Genomic DNA, 19,993 nt, shown 5'->3' on the forward strand with positions numbered 1-19,993 from the left:
ACACAATAGAATTTTTAATTATTTTCCAAAGTCGAAAAATAATGTAAAAATTTTTTCAGAAAATTTTAGTTCTTCGCAATTTCCTGTTCAAATAGATTTTTTCGATTACACCTGCAATAATAATTTTTTTTTCTGTATTTTCTAATTTCGTTTTCTTAACATTGTTATATCGATCTTGCTTTTTACATTCATCCATTCATCTTCGCAGTTTTTTTTTTTGTTGATGAGTTGGCAAATATAGAGCTGGTACTTATGCTGTGATTTGCATTATTTTTCGTCCAGTAATATCATTTTTGCTTATTAATTATTTATTACATTGGAGATAGTTGTTTATACCAAAGGCATGTACGTTTAGGTTAAAAACAACGATGAATTATTGGCTCTCGATTGCTTAAGATTTTGATGAGTTATGAGAGAGTTTGATATACTGTGTATATTTTAGGGAGGTGAGGGGGGCTCGAGATAAATCTCTTTGTTAGAAATATTGATTTCTATTTTAAAGAATCAAGATAATTTTTGGAATTTTTGGTAATTTTCTTAGACCGGTTAATGACTAGATCATTAATTGTATATCTGAACAAATCTTTAATAATGTTTTTAGTTCCTTCCACTTTAATTTCTCTCTAATATTTTTCATTTTGGATAGTTATGATTTTGGTCTTTCTTTGCGGTGGCTGTGCTGATAATTTTAATTATTTTCGTATATATATATATATATATATATATATATATATATATATATATATATATATATATATATATATATATATATATATATATATATATATATATATATATATATATATATATATATATATATATATATATATATATATATATATATAAGAGCAATATTATTACTATTCATACTATGTGATTACTCAATACTAACGGCATATTTTTTTTTCATTTTTTGTAATTTAATTCACAATAATTGGTGAAGAATGCTGTTTGCGATACATTTCATATGAAAAACACCTTTTAAAATTGTATAGTGTTTTAATGTATTAAATTCATATTTCATATAATTCAGATGTTATTCATATATTTCTTATAATTTATATATTCATTTATTTACAACAAGATATTAAAGAAACTTCGAATTTAAACAGTAAAGATTTAAAATTCTTAATCAATAATAAATTATATGTTTTTTTTAAAAATTTTAATCTCGAAGAACTATTTAATTTATCGGAAATTTGCTTGAGAAGAAATATATATTATTTAAAAAATCTTATTTTAAGTACAACAGAGCACTGTTAGAATTTTCTTTCCAAAATCACGATAAAAAAATCCGATAGCAGTCTAATAATAAACTTAACCTTAAAATTTACAGTTAGGAATATTTCTTCACCTTTACGGACTTAAAACCGTTTAAAACTGACATGGTTAAAAAACCACGAAAGCAAAACTATACAGTTCTGTAATAATTTACAACTAGCATGGTTTCAAAACCATAAAAAAGAACTTTAGCAGGACATTGGAGTTAGAATTTACGTTAGGTAAAGGATATTGAAGTTATGATGCGTTTGTGTTGTGTTTTGTCAAACTAACAATGAAATGTAATTTTCTTCTAGTGGTATAAATCTATCGTGAGAGATTGAATTACTAGACTTTTTTGTTCCTGTCTAGGGTCCCCAGATGGCGAGTGCGGGACACAGAAATCTTTTCTTGTGTTGAAGGAATGGAAGAAACAATATGGTCAGCCTCCATCCAGTCAGTTATGAAATTTACAAGTAATCCCTCTCAGCTACATTATGTATACAGCTGAAAGGGAATAAGTTGTTTTACTAAAGTGGGCTTTGTTGGTGCGGATAAAATTCTGGTTTTTTAATCGTATTAGGAGAAAACAATTATTATACAATTTTTCTCATTGCTAACCATTTGATTACCATTTTTCTTATGGTTTTTAGACTGTTTTGTTTGAATATTGTAAAATAACAAGTGTATACATTGCTATTTTTCAATTTTTTTCAGTAAAATTTTTAACATTAAGTAATTTAAAAAATAATTTTTTTTTTAGATTAATGTTGATTTTGTTGATTTTTAAATAAAAATGTTTGTTTTTAAGTTTATTGTAAGATGTAACAAATAATTTAATGACGAAATGCAAAAATTGTAAAGTAAAGTTTAATCAAATTTATGTATAAATTATCGATTTTTGTGTTTTATTTTAAGCATAGTTGGTTTCGGTAGATCTAATAGACTCAAAATTATTAACAGGTTGAACTGACTGAACTGACCTTTTTCCGATAAAAACAATAACGATATTTTAGTTGCTATTAGTAGTATGATTATTTATCTATTTTTTTGTTGTCGTATGCCTGTTTTAGGTAGAGGGGGTGCGATTGTTCTTGCTTTTCTGTGGCGCCATCTATGGCCAACAATTCGACTTCTGCCACACCATTCACACAACCACAATCCCGTTTATAGGGTCGCATTCACACACACAAAGGAGAAAGGACATAGATCACACAGAGAGAAAGAAACATCCATGCCTTGCCCGGGATTCGAGCCCAGGACCTTGATGCAAGGACAGTTCCCTGCCCCCTACACAGGCCGGTCGGCATTTATCAATTTAAAAACATGAATTCTAACAAACGTAGATAATCATAAATTCTCTGTGCTAAGATGTGCTAATTACATGATTAGAAAATATTTTCAGTGGAAGAAAATACAAATGAAAATACAAATTCTATCAAATGTAGATAATCAAAAATTCTTTTCTTATTCATTACTCAAGGTTTGGTTTGTGCAGTGTTTGATAAACGGATAAATTAATGCAACATGTAAATGCATTTAAAAGTGTTCATGTATTATGCGAGTTATCAAATATTAAAGGTATCAAATCACTTAGGAAATTATAATAATTTTTAAATCTTTTTTTAATGATCTACTAGTGTGTATGTTTCGAAAATATTTCTTAAATAGTTAACTTTTTTAAAAATAGTTTAAAATAGATGTGCTAATTACATGCTTAGAAAATATTTTCAATGGAAGGAACTTGAAAATACAAATGATATCACACGTAGATAATCATAAATTCTTTTCTTATTCGTTACTCAAGATTTAGTTTATGTAGTATTTCATAAACGGGTGAATTACTGCAACGCATGAATGCATTTAAAATCGTTAATTTATTATTTATTGGAACTTATTTTAATCAAGTTTTAAAGGTATCAAATCACTAAAGAGATCATAATAATTTTCAAATCTTCATTTACTGATGTGCTATGGCGTATATTTCAAAGATATTTTTTAAATAGTTAACTTGTCGAAAAAGATTTTAAAATACATATGCTAATTATATGCTTAGGAAATATTTCCAGTGGAAAGAAATAATATCTTAAATAAATTTACTTTTACGCTCTTGTGGAGCATATTTAAAATTACGAGATTTGAAGTTGATACAGTGAGGAATTTTAATTAAAAAAGTAAATTACAGTCAATGACAAAATTTCGTCGGATTTTAACCTGAAGTCCCCGAAGGCAAATAATTTTGTTTCCAATTAGAAAAGGTAATTAAGAAGTTAATTAGTTAATACACCGTTATGAAAACGTAGACACGCAAATATTTTATATTTCTAATTAAATATTTGCTTTTAAAAATTACATGAAAACAAATATTGATTTTGAGAATAAAGATATAGTAATTTGTATTGTTGGAAATCGATAGTTGGATTTAATGTTTGAGATAAAAATTTAGTAAATCTTTTTTGAATAAATTTTTGGGAACAAAATGCTTAGTTTATTGAATAAATAGTTTAAATATTTAGGGTACATGGAAAAGTAAATTATTTGCATTCAGAATTTTTTTTCTTAGAATTCAATAAAAAGTAAACTTTTTGAGATAACTTCAAAATTTTAAAATTAAGTTTGTTGAAGGAATTTTTAGCTTGTTCCTTCGTTCTTTACAATCACGTTTAGTTCCTTTACTCTAAGTCATCTTGGATTTTGGAAAAATCTGAAATTATAATCTTTAGATCTTGGATCAGTCTAAAACATATTTTTTACTAAGTCTAAATTTATAGGAATCAGACTAGCTCCGTTTTTATATTCTGGTGCCCCATGGAACTATTAGAAATGAAACTCTCACTTTTGACGAATCCTTGAGCAGTATTTCATTAATTTTGAGAATCATTTCGAAAAGAAATCATGTGATTTGTGACGACACGTGAACTCTTAAATATATGACAAAAATATTTCCTCAACTTGAAATCTCGTTGCAGTGCATTGTTAGAGATTGTTAAGTAGAATGACGAAACTGAAATAAAGATCAGACAATCAAAAATAAAGTGACGGATTAAGCTGACCGGTTGTATGGTGGTCAAAGAGTTAACTGGCAGTTTATTCCTCGTGCAAGGAATATTCGGGGTTCTGATCCCGCTTCGGACATCGATGTAGTCCATCGATTTGTCCTTGTTGTTTTGTGCCACCTGTGTGGTGACCACGTTAAAGTAATTATTAGAGAAGTTAGATTTTTTTCAACATTTAGATTTTTTAAATTTTTTCAACAAAAAGAAAAATTCTTGCCTAATGTATATAAGTAACGATAGTTATTTCCTCACTGTCACGTAATTTTTGGATTATAAGCCAGGAAATGGTTTCATCAAAAACGAAGGAATTTTTGTGACATTTAAGTTTCATTTTCATACAGTGTACTAGATTCTGAAGCAATGTTCAATCCAAGTTTTTGGGTTTGTCTAAATAGTCTTTGGGTAAATAGGAAAAAGTCTAGAACAGTCCTTTGGTCTAATTAGACATTCAAAGAATCATATTTTTTTCTCTACTCCTTAGCTTTATGAAAAAGATTGCATGTTGAGAACAAAAAGCAATGGAATTTACTCCTTTTAAATTAGTTATAACCAAATGCGTATTAAATCAACAAATAATTATTTGTGAAAAGTAACGCTACTGATGTGGTTTTTATAATCAACAATCAAACTATGCATTTACTTGTTTAAAACTTCATTCGTTTCAAAAACATACAAATCGAAATAACAGTCGGCATGTTTTGAGTGCCTTAAAATAGACGTCCATTTTCAAGACTTGCCAGACGTGAATGAGAAGCTCCAATTGTTGAGCAACTGTTACTTTCGATTTGTATATTTTTGAAGCGAACGAAGTTTTCGTTGGATGGTTCTAATGCCACTTGCCACAGGGGCAAACCTGCTTGGTAAAACAGAGCAAATTTAAGGCAGAGTGTGCGATTCCTGTTTTTCAGTGGCGCCAACTATGGCCAAGAATTCGACTTCGCCACATCATACGTCACACCTGTTTATAAGGCGGACCCATTCATGCATCCATTCATTCATCCACAGATTGTAATTTTGACCAGAATCAGAGAACGATCTCCAATCCGGTACCCCCAAAGGTTTCGATTTGTTATGGGAACACGGAGGACTTTTGCGACTCGACAGATTTAACGTGCATCAGTCACTTTACAGCACGGGGAGTCTTCGGCCGTCGGGGTTCGAATCCACGAACTCTCGGACATGGGCTTAACGCCCTATCGACCAGGCGATCCTGGCCCTAAATGAGTGAGGTTTTTAGGTTTGAAGTTTCTTGGGATTATTTATTTAATATGCATTTACTGTTTAACCATGCATTTTAAGAATTTCGTTTTAATTTTATTTCTAGGGTTAACAAAGTATATTTACCAGCAATTAACAGCTCTGTATGAACTCTTTCATCGGCAACGCTGTTGTTCACGTAGCATATATACTTTCCACTGTCTTCTGGTTCAGCTCGTCGGATGATGAGCGTACCACCTAATTGAACATAACGTTGGTTTTTTGCCAATCTTAAAGCTTGACTCTTTTCAAATTTTAACCAATGAATGGAGGGAACAGGATAGCCTTCAGCCGCACAAGGCAATTCCACTGTAGTACCTTGTTTGCCAATCAGGCTGGTTTTTCTATCAATGATTCTGGGTGGAAATGTACTGTGGGGTTCTAAAAATAAAATGCAAAATTACAACTCGCTAAAAATAAACATATTTACTTACAGCAATTTAATAACTACTTTTTTAATGCTTTTTTGCATTAACATTCCTAAAGAAATAATAACTCCATTTTAATTTTGAATTTTTTTGAAATAAATATGAGTGCCAAGACGTGGTATGTCGACAAATATATATAATCAGGATTCAAAATTTCGAGTAATGCAATGAAATGTAAAGCTATAAAATTGTGGGAAATAAATAGAAAATACACTATTAGCAAAGTATAAAGAGTGACTTACTACAAAAACAGGCATGAAAATTAATATAATTATTGTCAATCATTTTTATTCTTAACCTCAAATACATTCATTGAAATAGCCAAATGATTGATTAATCATATAATATACAATAGTTAAAAAATTATATAGTGTCATAATGCACCAAAAATATTTTTTACGGAATTCAAAAATGGTTTTTTATTAGCCATAAAAAATAATAACGCCTGAGTGGATTTAGAAATCTGAAAAACAACGTTATATTGTTGAAATATCTAGGCCTTAAAAGCATCAGATGATCATATAGTATAATTTAATATAAAGTAATTAGGTCTTATCCGTTATTGTATATACTGTCAGAATTTTCATTCGAAATTTATGGTAAAATAACAGGCTGCAATTTGTCCGTTTAACCAACCACAAAGTTTATAGTATGGAATATATCTTCGCCCTTACGGTTTTAAAACCGCTTACAACTGGTATGAAAAAGATGTGAATACAAAACTATGCGGTTTTGTAACTATTTACAACTAGCATTGATTGAAAACCGTAAAAAATAATTTACCTGGATATTTGAGTTAGGCATCATGTTGGGTAATGGAAAAAGGGAGTAAGGTTGTGATTGAGTTGTGTTTTGTGAAGTGAACTAAGGAATATAATTTAAATCTGGTGGTGCAGCGTACCGTGAAGGATTGAAATATTCGGCTTTTGTGTTCCTGTCCAGGGTCAACAATATGGGAGTTGAGTGCACTGGAAATTCTTCACGTGTTGAAAGAACGGAAGAAACATTGTGGTGTTAAAACTGGGGTTCGAATCCCCAGTCAGCCATTAAATAAATTGTTAGTTAACCATTTTTTTCGAGAAAATTTGAACAGTGTAGGGGTCACCTAATATAAGTTAAAATTGCTTTAATTGTTTATTTAGAGCAGTATATTTTGAATAACATTTGGATTACTTTTTATTCGCATATTTAGTTTACGTAAGCGTATAGAAGAATAGTTAATTTTAAGACTTGAATTAACAAGAATAAAACGCTAACCAATGTTTAAAGAAAAATAATGAATGATTTTACCTTATTAAAACTTTGGATAAAATATTTGGCCATGACTAAGGATGCGAATTTAACTATTCTTCTTATCTCTTACCATAGCTTCAAGCATACATAATTAATATCATTAAAAATAGAATAAGAAAGAAATTTGTCCTGAATGAAATGAAAAGAAAAATGATTTCATATTTTTTCATAATTCTTGAAGAAAAGTAAATTATGAAAGCTTGTTTCGATGCAATCAATATCTTCAGAAATATTTGTCTTATTTTTTTCAAGTTGAGAAAACGCATTAAATCAGTAATTAACTCTCTCGACAATTACTCCACCGTATTTTATTATATGCTTTTGTAATAAGCTTTTTGCCTGAATCCAAGACTAAAAACTGAATGAAAATCCAAGTATGTGCCAATTCGAGCAAGAAATAATAATTTGAGAAAGAAAAAGGTTTTCTTTTGACGATGTATGTTTTATGTCTAACAAATACCCAAAAGATATATTCTAAAGAAATTTAGTTCTTTTATAAGATTCAAGTTTGAATAAATATATATTTTTTCAGATACACTTTGATAAATTTTTATTAATTTATAGAGTTAGCCGTTAATTTATGTGGTACTCCTTTCCCTCTCAGAAATAGTAATTATTGTGCAAATTGATATTTAATTTACACAGGAATTATACTAAGCTTTTTATCTGAATTCGAGAGGTTCTACTACTTTGTTATGAGGGTTACAGGGTCAAGTTACGAACACAAAGGTCCCCGGTTTTATCCCAGGCATTGTCAAAGAGCGTCTTTCTCTCAATCATCCTATATTGGTGTCAATCACGGAATCACGATCACGGAAATAAATTGATCCTGGACAAATAACATCATTACATGATTTCGCTTGGTACCCTGGTTCGCATTGGCTCATCAGAGTGAAAAGCAACTACAAAACTCGAATTATCCTTCATGACGAGAAAGTCATTAATATCTAGGATATGCGCTGGCCAGGTGCCCGAGTGGTTAGCGTGTCTGACTGCGGAGCTGACGGTCGCTGGTTCGAATCCTGCTCAGGGCATGGACGTATCTTTCGCCACGTGCCCACTGGGTAACGAGAAGAGAGTAGCAGCTCTGGCATTTCTGTGGCCAATGGGACAATCCCCAAGTGCCCACCATTAAAAAAAATCTAGGATATGCACTTTCCACTATTTTCTGGTCCAGTTCATTGATTGATGAGCATTTGACCTATGGCTAGCATCACGATGTTTTTTTTTTCATCTCTGCTTGCTAACTCTTACAGATATTTTGCGAAAAAGAATTTATGGTGTTAACTACCAGACAAATTTATTTTTTTGATCAGTGGCAGGAACATTTTTTTCTGCTTCTGTTCGTACTAGATTCACTGTCCGTATTCCAGTGGTTGGTTGGTTCTAATGCCACTTGCCACACGGGCAAGTCTGCTTGGTGAAACCGAGGAAATTTAAGGCAGAGTGTGTGATTCCTGTTCTTCAGTGGCGCCATCTATGGCCAAGAATTCGACTTCTGACACTTCATACGTTACACCTGTTTACAAGGCGAACCCATTCATTGACTTGAATCAGAGAACGATCGATCTCCAATCCATTACCCCCAGAGGTATTGATTTGTTATGGGAACATGGAGGACTTTGCGACTCGACAGAATTTTAACGCGCATCAGTCACCAACTACACGTGGAGTCTTCGGCCCACGGGGTTCGAACCCACGAATTCTCGGACATGGGCCCAGCGCCTTACCGTCCAGGCTATCCCGACCACATTCTTGTGGTGAAATCTTGTAAAGAAGACTACATGATATAAATAATTAATGGTGGTTAGCGTTTTTTAAATATTAATTCATTAAAAAGCTAATGAATCATTTACTTTTAAAATATTTTGAAGTATTTCAATCACCATGACACCCGAAAAATTACCGGTTAAGTGGTCAAGTGAAATCGTCTATGGGACGAGATCACAAGTGTTAAATAAAAATACGTGACCGCATGAGAATTCCCATAATTGTTAAGAATTTTCATATACTTTATTCTTTTTTGAACTAACATATAAAGAATTGGAAAATCTATTAAAACTTCAATTTTAAATGAAACGTGTTTTCAGTTTAATTGTTATAATTAAGACATTATTAAAACTTTAAAACGAAAAAAAAAATACAAAAAAAGTATACGAATAAGAAATAATAGGAATAAAAATTAGTATGAAAGAATATACGAATAAGATTCAGTTCTTGAATAAAAATTTGGACAAATAATATTTACAAATATTAATTTATACGTGTAAGAACTTATACCAAAAATATAAATACTAAATTTTTCTTATAGAAAGTAAAAATCTAATAATTTATAATAAAAATAATCAACTATAAGATCTCCAAGAAAAGGATATTGCTTTTGCTTCAAAAAAAGTTTTGTTATTACGTATACGTTACATTAAGGAATGTTTTAGAATTTATTATCTTAGTAAATTCAAAGAATTTTTAAAGAAAATAATAATTTTCCATAATAAGCAAACAATATTTAACTCTGGAAAGAAAGAAATGTCGTAAGTATATTATAAGAAAAATGCATTTAAATTTATGCTATAAGACTCTTCGTTTACTGAGATCCTTAAGTTAATTTTTCAACTAATCACTATTTAATACATTTTATTTATTTTCTTCCCCACTCACATAAAAAACTTGACATAAACTTGTACTGTAAATAATTCATACAATAAAAAATTTTTTTGTTGAAAATTTTCTATTTTACGAATATTTTGTTTGCTTGTTTTACGAAACATAAGTAAAGCACAATAGCACGTTTTGACCAAAAACATTACCCATGCATCATTATGCAATTTAGGTTCATAACTTTGATCACAAATAAACGTTGAATGAAAGAAATTATTTTTTCGTCACTTTCAGCAAAATGGGAAACGGTGCTAAGTGTTTATTTTACATTTTAAGATGGGAGAAAAATAGGACTAGGTTCTTAGAATATTTTTCAGATATGTTCAGAAATAATAATGAAAAAAATTTGATTTAAACATTCTAGCATAATTTTAAAAATAATCTATTTTTGGATGAAGGTGAACCAATATTATTCTCCTTACACTAGTAATTTTAAATCAACTTCAAAACCAACCTAATAAGTTAGGATCTCAAGATAATTCTAGGTTTTACAATTTTTATAGCCATTTTTAATTCTGCAGCTTTAAGAACCATTTTTAATTCCGAAACTGCCGATTTGAGAAGTGCATCCTTTTTCGTAGCTAAAGTGATCACCAAAGCCTGAAAAGCTTAATCTCTTATTAGAGAACGCATGAGATGAAGTAATTTTGATTGAGAAATTAGTAGATGATGTCACTTTGGCCAAAAGAGAGCAGTTCTTCAGAGAATGATGGTTCCGAGTAGGTTACAAAAGGAGCTGGGGATTGTACTGGGGTCGAAATTCTGTTGTAGTGCTGCCATCATGTAGTTCAGGGTTCAAAAACTAATGACTCACGGGCTACTAGTAATTAATTTGTGCGGCCCGCTTCCTCCTCTTAAGAAACTAAGCAGCTATAGTTTGATTTCTTAAAAATATTTTTCCGAATTATTTAACTTAGGTATTTAGTATTGCATTCGTGAATCCTCGTTGAGATGTTTATGGCAAAAGAAGTTTGAAAACATTTTACAATATTTTTTCCTACAAATCATCCTCAAGCCTAAACTGATTGGTAACTGCCATGTTTACTATTTTTGAAGGAACACATAGTTGCAAACAAATGTTGTCTGCGATGTATGTTGTAAAAGTATCTGATAGATCCAGGCTTACAAAAAAGTATCTTCATAATGTACAAAAAAAAAAAGAAACTTTGATAAGAAATTAGGTTTTAGGAAGACATACGGTAACTGCATGCTGCAACACCTATGACATTAGATAAAATAATGTCAGTTGATTAAATTCATATTGTAAAATATTTATGTATGGCAACAAGTTATAAAAAGAAAAATGAACTTCTTTGTTTAAACTGTTTGATAAAATAAGTTTTCCCTTTTTCAATCTTAACAAAGTAAAAATATTCTTTTATACTTAAGCATAAATTTAGTTTTCACCCATTTTGCTAAACGACCGGGATAGTCTGGATTGTAGAGCATGGAGCCCATGTTCAAGAGGTCGCGAGTTCGCTTCTCGCAGACCGAAGACTCCCCGTGTACAAAATGGTGACTAGTGCACGCTAAATCTATCGGGGTCACAAAGTGGTTAAAGTTCTATAACAAATCAATATCTCTCGGGGTACTAGATCAGATATTGATCCTGCTCTTGTTCGGGTCAAAATTACGATTTGCAAATGGATGGAGGGGTGGGAATGTCTACAAGAAAAATTTATAGGAAATAAATTATTGGACTTATCAAACAGATCAAAAATCGACTTTTTTTCTTCAAATTACGTAACTTAATTAAAATTTACAATTTTTTAGTGTTATTGATTTATAATGCTCTTAACTAGTCAACTTAGGAAATCTGCTGCATAATAAATACAATATTAATATTTAGATATTCTACAGCAAAGTTCAAAACTTACTTCGCAAAAGAGGTCAAAAATTGCAATTAATTATTTTAATTTTACGTGTGTACAATCTAATATATTTAGTCCATATTCTATGCTTTACATTTATGTATAGAAAGCAGTAATGTAAAATTTTAAGTAATTTGAACTAAAATGATTTGGTACATTTTATTCAGAATGTAGGAAAGTAAACGAAGAATTAATTTTGAGGGAAAAAAAACTAAATAAAGACAAAATTATCAATTTAATAACCAATATAGATAGTTTTTTTTAAATACTCGTATATATATATATATATATATATATATATATATATATATTAGTCAGAATTGGCTTAACCCTCTAACGGGCCCTTTATTTCTAGTAAAGGTAAATTAAAGTATTTTTGGAATTGAAATTGTATTAAGAACAGTAATTGATGTAAAAAAAAGCAACTCATTTAGTTTATAAAAATGCCATTTTTTTGGTGGGGAATATATTTAACATGACCTATTAGGAACTTACTGACTTTTATTTTTCTTTATTTATAAAATACATATCTTAAATGCTACAAACTTCAAAAGGAATTATGTATTTTATAATTTTAATACGTTTTTTAAAAGTGACAAATGGTTACCAATTTTATTCAGACTCACTTCAAGAAAGCTGAAGTTATTGAAAAATGGAAACCTAAATTAAAAGTGGTAAAACGTGGTGGTAAGTATAGTTACCACGGCCTTGAAAAGGGTTAAAAAGAAGTTTGATTCATGAAAGTTGACATTTAGTGTGGAAAAATAAATGAAAGTGACTGCTAGACGCAGTTTTATATTTTGGAAAAAACTCCATACAATCAAAAAATTGCAACTGTTATACAAGTGATCATTCATAACGATAATTATGCTTTCAGTGTATTTTAAACCCTTGCAGATGCCACAGATTTGTCGTGTAACATTTATACTATGTGCATAAATATATGCTTGTGGGTAGTTAGTTTACTGTTTTCAAAATAAAGTACAAAACAATGCTAAATAAATTGTGACACAGCTTCATTTATCACTGTTCTCATTGTAAATTTATTATTAATTCAATTCCACTTGGTAAATAGTGCTATCGACATCTAGTGATGTGCAATTATCTCAACCTGAAACAAAACAGCATTAATTATAATCGAGATAGTTGAAACGCTTTTATGTATATCTTCTCACTTCATTATAAATTTAGCAAACAAGTTTTCGTCGATGTATTAATCTAAGAAACACGATAAAATTTTAGCATCTTGCGTGCAAAAGTATTGATTTATGCAAATATTCAGAGAAAATAAACATTTTGACAGCTGTTCTTCGGTATCACAGCTTGAGGTATTGTATCCCAAGGAGATGAATGGAATATTTTTCTTATTAGCATATATTTTACTAAATTAAACTATAGATTTCAGTTCCGATGAAAAATTATTCTAAATATTTAATGAACCAGTATTAGTTTATTTTTAAGGTAATGAGCTCAAACGTCTATATTTAGGGTAGAATAAAGTGTATTAAAATTAGTTTGCAGAGCACCGTGTCAGTAAATTTATGCTCTCTTAACATTTACATTGTATGGATTAGAATCGATCATTTATTGATCTTGAGCATTCATTAATCTAGCAGGGAAACATTAATTCAATCTCTACTTTCTTTGATTGCAGTGTAAAGGCAAATATTACTTTTTGTAGGAAACAATTTTCTAATAAAATTTCGTCGGAAAAATTTACAAGGCTTGCACAAATTAAATAATAGTTAAAAGTATAAAAATCTAATATAGGTTTATATTGACTTTATGTTAAAATAAAACGTAAAAATTAATTAAAAAATTAATTTTTAATTAATTAAATAATTAATTTTTAATTAATTAAATAATTAATTTTTAATTAATTAAATAATTAATTTTTAATTAATTAAATAATTAATTTTTAATTAATTAAATAATTAATTTTTAATTAATTAAATAATTAATTTTTAATTAATTTTAAATTTCTAATTAATTAAATAATTTTATTTAAATTAATTAGTAATTAGAATAAAAATAAGCAAATATTTCATTTAATTTGTTTATATTTAAAAATACCCTAAAGGGTGGCTACAAAGTCATTCTTTCTCTGGTTTTCCTATATACTTGTGCTGAATAGATTAAATGCTTAAGTGTAGATCAGTAGTCTTGTGCAGCATCAAAAGTTTAATTTTGTTTACACTAGAAAAAGTAAGAGTTTTTGTGTCATTTGAGCCATGGCAAATGTGTCGAAAAACACGGAAAAGTGCCTCGGCTGTACTTCTGGTTGTGTCTGGGACATTCTCAACCATTTTAATTAGGTAAGCCTAAGACGTATCAGCGTAGTCAAAACCTAGAAGCAAAAGTTTTACACAGTCAAAATATTTGAAATTTTTTTTTATTAAAGACTTAAGAGAGACGAAGACAAGTTTTTAAAATGACCCAGGATAATAGTTGAACCCCGTTTTGCTAAAAAGTTGACAGATTAATTCCCAAAGATTCAGCAACTTTTTAGAGACGAAATATTGCAAGCCTCTTTGTAGTTATCCCAGAATAACATGAATTACGCTAAGGCTTTACCTACTATTCCAGTGCTTTATCTACTATTCCTGTCAGAGACAATTTTTAATTTGATAGTTAGTTAGGCCTTATGACCACTAAGACATTATCACTAATTTTATCATTATATTAGTCACATATTAATCTGATATTTTTACTTTTAAATTATGAGGATTGAGAAATTTAAATAGATAGTTTCTCTGTAGATAACATTTATATTTAATTACAGTGAATTGATTTCAAAATCATTTAAAAAAAATAAAGATAATTTTTAAAATAAGATTAATTTTTCGCAATGAATTTGAATATAATTTAAGGTACATTTAATCTGAAATCTTTCATGATAAAAAAATGTTAAACATAATTGGCTATATTACATCGATAATAAATCATATTGCGATATTAATACGCTATATTATTGCCTCTTAACTTCAAATTACTGGGCATATTTTACTTAATATGATATTTATAATTTTTAAACGACAATAATATATAGTCCTTATGAAAATGCAATAACAATTTTAACTTTTGAGTTCTCTATTAATAACTTGATATGAAGAAACGATAACAAGTAGACTCAAGTATTTGAAATAATTAAAAGTCATGTTTTCACTTAAAACTTATATTAAAAAGCAAGAAATACTGCAACTTTATTATTAAAGACTTTGAAGACTCTACATTTATTGTTCAATTTATGCTATTTTAATTGAGTCCATTTCATATTTTTTCTATAATAATTAAAAATATTTGATGCATGACGCTCTAAATTTTCTATCACTCTATCTGTCTCATAGATACAAATTCAACTCCATTTCACCAAGAAACAAAACAAAACAAAACAAAACAAAACAAAACAAAACAAAACAAAACAAAACAAAACAAAACAAAACAAAACAAAACAAAAACGCATAATTTAGCATTTAATTTACTTAAGTCTTTTTTGCTATTATAACATTATATATCTGCTACAAAAATAGTAAGAATTTTAAATATGTTTCTCTCTATTATCGGTACAGTATAGAAGAGGTATCAAACTGAATAAATTTAAATACAGTTAATGTTTTAAATTTGATCTTGAGCCACCAAAATCAAATGGCACTCTATTTATATCACTTTACTTAAGTAGTTAAAATATTCAAAAGCCATGTCTTCACTTAAAACTTTGATTAGTAAACATTAAAAGCCTCAACTTCAACATTATTGATCCCCATCACATCTCAGAATTCTCGTCTAGAAATTCCCCTATCGTTGTAGAAAGGTGCCCCACTACCACTTGTCCCCGCAACGCGATTCTCTTGGCATGTTGTCCAGAGATTGACATTCAATGTAATTTCTGGAGCGATATTGACTTTCCTCGACGTTTCGGTCTCTCCAATCACAACTAATTGAAGTTCGTAGCAGTGGCCGAAATGGAAAGTCTACGGGGAGTAGAGAATATGGGAGACCTGTGGGGTTCTCATATGTCACTGCAAGATATCCTGGGTCAGTCTAGGAAACATTACTCAAGATACATTAATTCATTATATAAAAAGTAATACTCTGTACATTAGGCGTGGAAGTGGAAAATTTATTAATGTCTAGCTGTACGATTTATTCTAAGCGGAAATCTCATATGGGTTTTGACCTTAACACAGCGTTACATAATAAGAAAAAGAATTCAATGCCCAATATAAACTACGAATAGATGACTATTTTGGAAATAAATTGGAGAGCAATACATCTCTTTGGGAAGTTTAAAGAGGCAAATTGTGGGGCATATTACGCCATGGATTAAATAATTAAAATTAATACTAAAATCACGATACATTAATTCATTATATAAAAAGTAATATTCTGTACATTACGCGTGGGACTGGAAAATTTATTAATGTAGAAGATGTTGTACGATTTATTCTAAGTGGAAATCTCATATGGGTTTTGACTTTAACACAGCGTTACATATTTAATAAGAAAAAGAATTATATGTACAATATGAACTACGAGTAGACGACTATTTTGGAAATAAATTGGAGGGCAATACAACTCTTTGGGAAGTTAAAAGTGGCAAATTGTGGAGCATATTATGCAATGGATTAAATAATTAAAATTAATAATTAAAATTAATACTAAAATCACTATACATTAATTCATCATATGAAATGTAATACTCTGTACATTTACGTGGAAGTGGAAAATTTATTAATGTAGATGTTGTACGATTTATTCTAAGTGGAAATCTCATATGGGTTTTGACCTTAATACAGCGTTACATAATAAGAAAAAGAATCCAATACACAATATGTACTACGAATAGACGAATATTTTGGAAATAAATTGGAGAGTAGAACAAATATTTGGGAAATAAAAAATGGCAAATTGTGGGGCATATTATGTAATGGATTAAATAATTAAAATTAATACTAAAATCACGATACATTAATTCATTATATAAAAAGTAATATTCTGTACATTACGCGTGGGATTGGAAAATTTATTAATGTCGAAGATGTTGCTAGTTGTACGATTTATTCTAAGTGGAAATCTCATATGGGTTTTGACTTTAACACAGCGTTACATATTTAATAAGAAAAAGAATTATATGTACAATATAAACTACGAGTAGACGACTATTTTGGAAATAAATTGGAGGGCAATACAACTTTTTGGGAAGTTAAAAGTGGCAAATTGTGGAGAATATTATGCAATGGATTAAATAATTAAAATTAATACTAAAATCACTATACGTTAATTCATTATATAAAATGTAATACTCTGTACATTTACGTGGAAGTGGAAAATTTATTAATGTAGATGTTGTACGATTTATTCTAAGTGGAAATCTCATATGGGTTTTGACCTTAATACAGCGTTACATAATAAGAAAAAGAATTCAATACACAATATGTACTACGAATAGACGAATATTTTGGAAATAAATTGGAGAGTAGAACAAATATTTGGGAAATAAAAAATGGCAAATTGTGGGGCATATTATGTAATGGATTAAATAATTAAAATTAATACAAAAATCACGATACATTAATTCATTATATGAAAAGTAATACTCTGTACATAAGGCGTGGAAGTGGAAAATTTATTAATGTCGAAGATGTTGTACGATTTATTCTAAGTGGAAGTCTCATATGGGTTTTGACCTTAACACAGCATTACATAATAAGAAAAAGAATTCAGTGTACAATATGAACTACGAATAGACGAATATTTTGGAAATAAATTGGAGAGTAGTACAACTCTTTGGGAAATTAAAAGTGAGAAATTATGGGGCATATTATGCAATGGATTTAATGATTAAAATTAATACAATGTGTTGTTGAAAGTATAAACTTTTCAATTAAAGCATTACGTTTCAAGTTATAGCAATTTTTTTGAGAGATATAAATATAGATGCTTTTTGCTTAATGTTTATTTTTTATGTTAAACTTAAAAATAAACAAACTAATCAAAGATATTATTAATGCTTAGCATTATGCAATGTAAATGTCTATTTCTTATCGTAACTATTTTGTTGTTATTCTCAAATACTCCGCACGAGGTTAGCACATTACGATAAGTTAAATGAATTACCTTGAAGAAAAAGCAGTAAATTTTTATCATGAATCATGATTTGTTTTAATATCTTTGTTGTTAATTACGAATGCAGCACGGTATTTGTAATGTAATGTAAAAATGTAAAAAAAAAAAAAAGTATAACCCTTCACATGAGTCAGCTCAATTTTATTTTAAAAAAAGTAAAAATTCTTTAAAACCAAGACACTTTTTTGACTGTAATTCGTATATATATATATATATATATATATATATATATATATATATATATATATATATATATATATATATATATATATATATATATATATATATATATATATATATATATATATATATATATATATATATATATATATATATATATATATATATTGCGTTGTACCCTTTTGAAATAATTAATTTAACAGTTTCACATAACAAGGAAAAATTGTTTAGAATTGTTTATTAATTTCATTGTTTTTTTGAAAAAAATCTAAAATTTCTTAGTTGAGTGGCTGGGCTGAGTAAAGTAAATTTTAAAATGTTCCTTAAAAGTAAAAAAAAAAAAAACATAGGTACTTAATATCAACATTTAATCAGTTTGTTATATTCTTGTGTCACAATTCCAAGATGTACTTCATTGATTCTGTTTTATTTAGCTCAATATTGTGAGGGACACTTCAAAGTTTTAAAGTTTTTTAATTGTTAATATACATTTAGAAATAGTTAAGTGAGGGACACTAAAACTATTTCTAAATGTTTATTTATTAAAAAAAGTTATAATTCAAGAGAATTGAATAAAAAAGTGTGAAAGTAATACTTGTGATAAATGATGAAATTTGTAAAAGATATGGAAGTGATACTTCATTGGAAAAAAATTATTAAACTTAGTTATAAGAGGAAGAAATAACTTAGAAAAATATTCTTTCATTGTTTCATTGCTTGTATTCTTTATTTTTCTATGTCTCTTAATTAAAATACTCTTTATTTTCTTAGTATATTGTTTTTAATTAAATAAATTTATTTGTTTGAGCAGCAATAACCACTGATTATTTATGAGATAAAAAGAATTAATTTAGTTTCCTTTATTAATGTGAAGTAAAAGGAAAATGTTGTATTGTTAGAAAAGAAAAACTTTTCTGTCATCAAGAAACATTTTATTTTTTCACCCCGAAATGAAATTCTTCAGTTGAGGAATACATTGCGTAACTTAAAAATAGTCTGACAGCTCATAAACTTTTAATTTCTTCATGATTGATTACTATCATTGTCTGAAAACACTTTGTATATTTGTTATTTCATAACCTTTGGACAATTTTCAGTACTTTAAATACTATTGAATTTTTTTCTTCTCAAGTTTGACTTAAGAAAGGAATTATAAAATATTTGGGCATACAAACTAATAACAATATAGTCAATTACTTGAAAAAAAAGGGAATTTTTTAAATCATTTGAGTGGAAAACATGCGTAAAAATAGGAATTTCCCAAATGATAAAAATGTTAGTATGAGATTCAAGAATGGCGTTTTAAGAAAAGCAACAACTTCTAAGTTAAAATTTTCCAAATAAATAAATAATTGAAAAATATTTATTTAAGTTTGTAACTAACCTTTCTTTAACTTTCTGTCTTTTTTACTGGTGTATCTTAACAATAAATTTGATTTCACAGGGGAAATTTTTTTTCTTGCTTTCTGCAGCATGAGTTTTTTTCATCCTAGATACTTTTGCATCACTGATTTCAAATCTGCAATCAGTTTCTCTCTCTCTAAGCTAAAGTTTTTAACGACATTTTTAATCTATTTTTAGTCGAAATGTACACGTTTAAAAATGTTATATATACCAAGGGGTTGCAAGAAACTGCTTGGACAATTAGGGTACATCATCAGGCTGAAAATTGTATACGAACCTCTACCCGTAAATGTGGCTATACGAAACTAGAGGCGCTTTCCTATAATGAACTGTTATTTCAGGACCTTCTGAACAGGTCGTGATAGAGAAGAGCCCCTATCCGCTTAAGACGAAATTCCTGGGCATGGGTTCTTATGCAATTTCAAATCTGATGATGTGCTCTTAGACGCCCGGTAGCTGA

At 28.8% G+C, this 19,993-nt stretch overlaps 1 protein-coding gene across 3 annotated transcripts in view; it reads right to left on the minus strand.

Annotated features, from left to right (window-relative positions):
* The window catches only part of LOC122269136 (cell adhesion molecule Dscam1), a 398,009-nt gene that overhangs the window by 105,635 nt on the left and 272,381 nt on the right, over window positions 1-19,993 (minus strand). For all 3 annotated transcript variants that reach the window (XM_071184626.2, XM_071184624.2, XM_087154005.1), the window contains exon 5: window positions 5,661-5,954. In XM_071184626.2, the coding sequence (XP_071040727.2) occupies window positions 5,661-5,954 (294 nt within the window). The remainder of the gene's footprint in view (window positions 1-5,660; window positions 5,955-19,993) is intronic.

The sequence above is a fragment of the Parasteatoda tepidariorum genome, chromosome 10 (genome assembly GCF_982258835.1).
Source record: "Parasteatoda tepidariorum strain Cologne lab strain chromosome 10, Ptep-v5.0, whole genome shotgun sequence".
NCBI classification, from domain to species: Eukaryota; Metazoa; Arthropoda; class Arachnida; order Araneae; family Theridiidae; genus Parasteatoda; species Parasteatoda tepidariorum.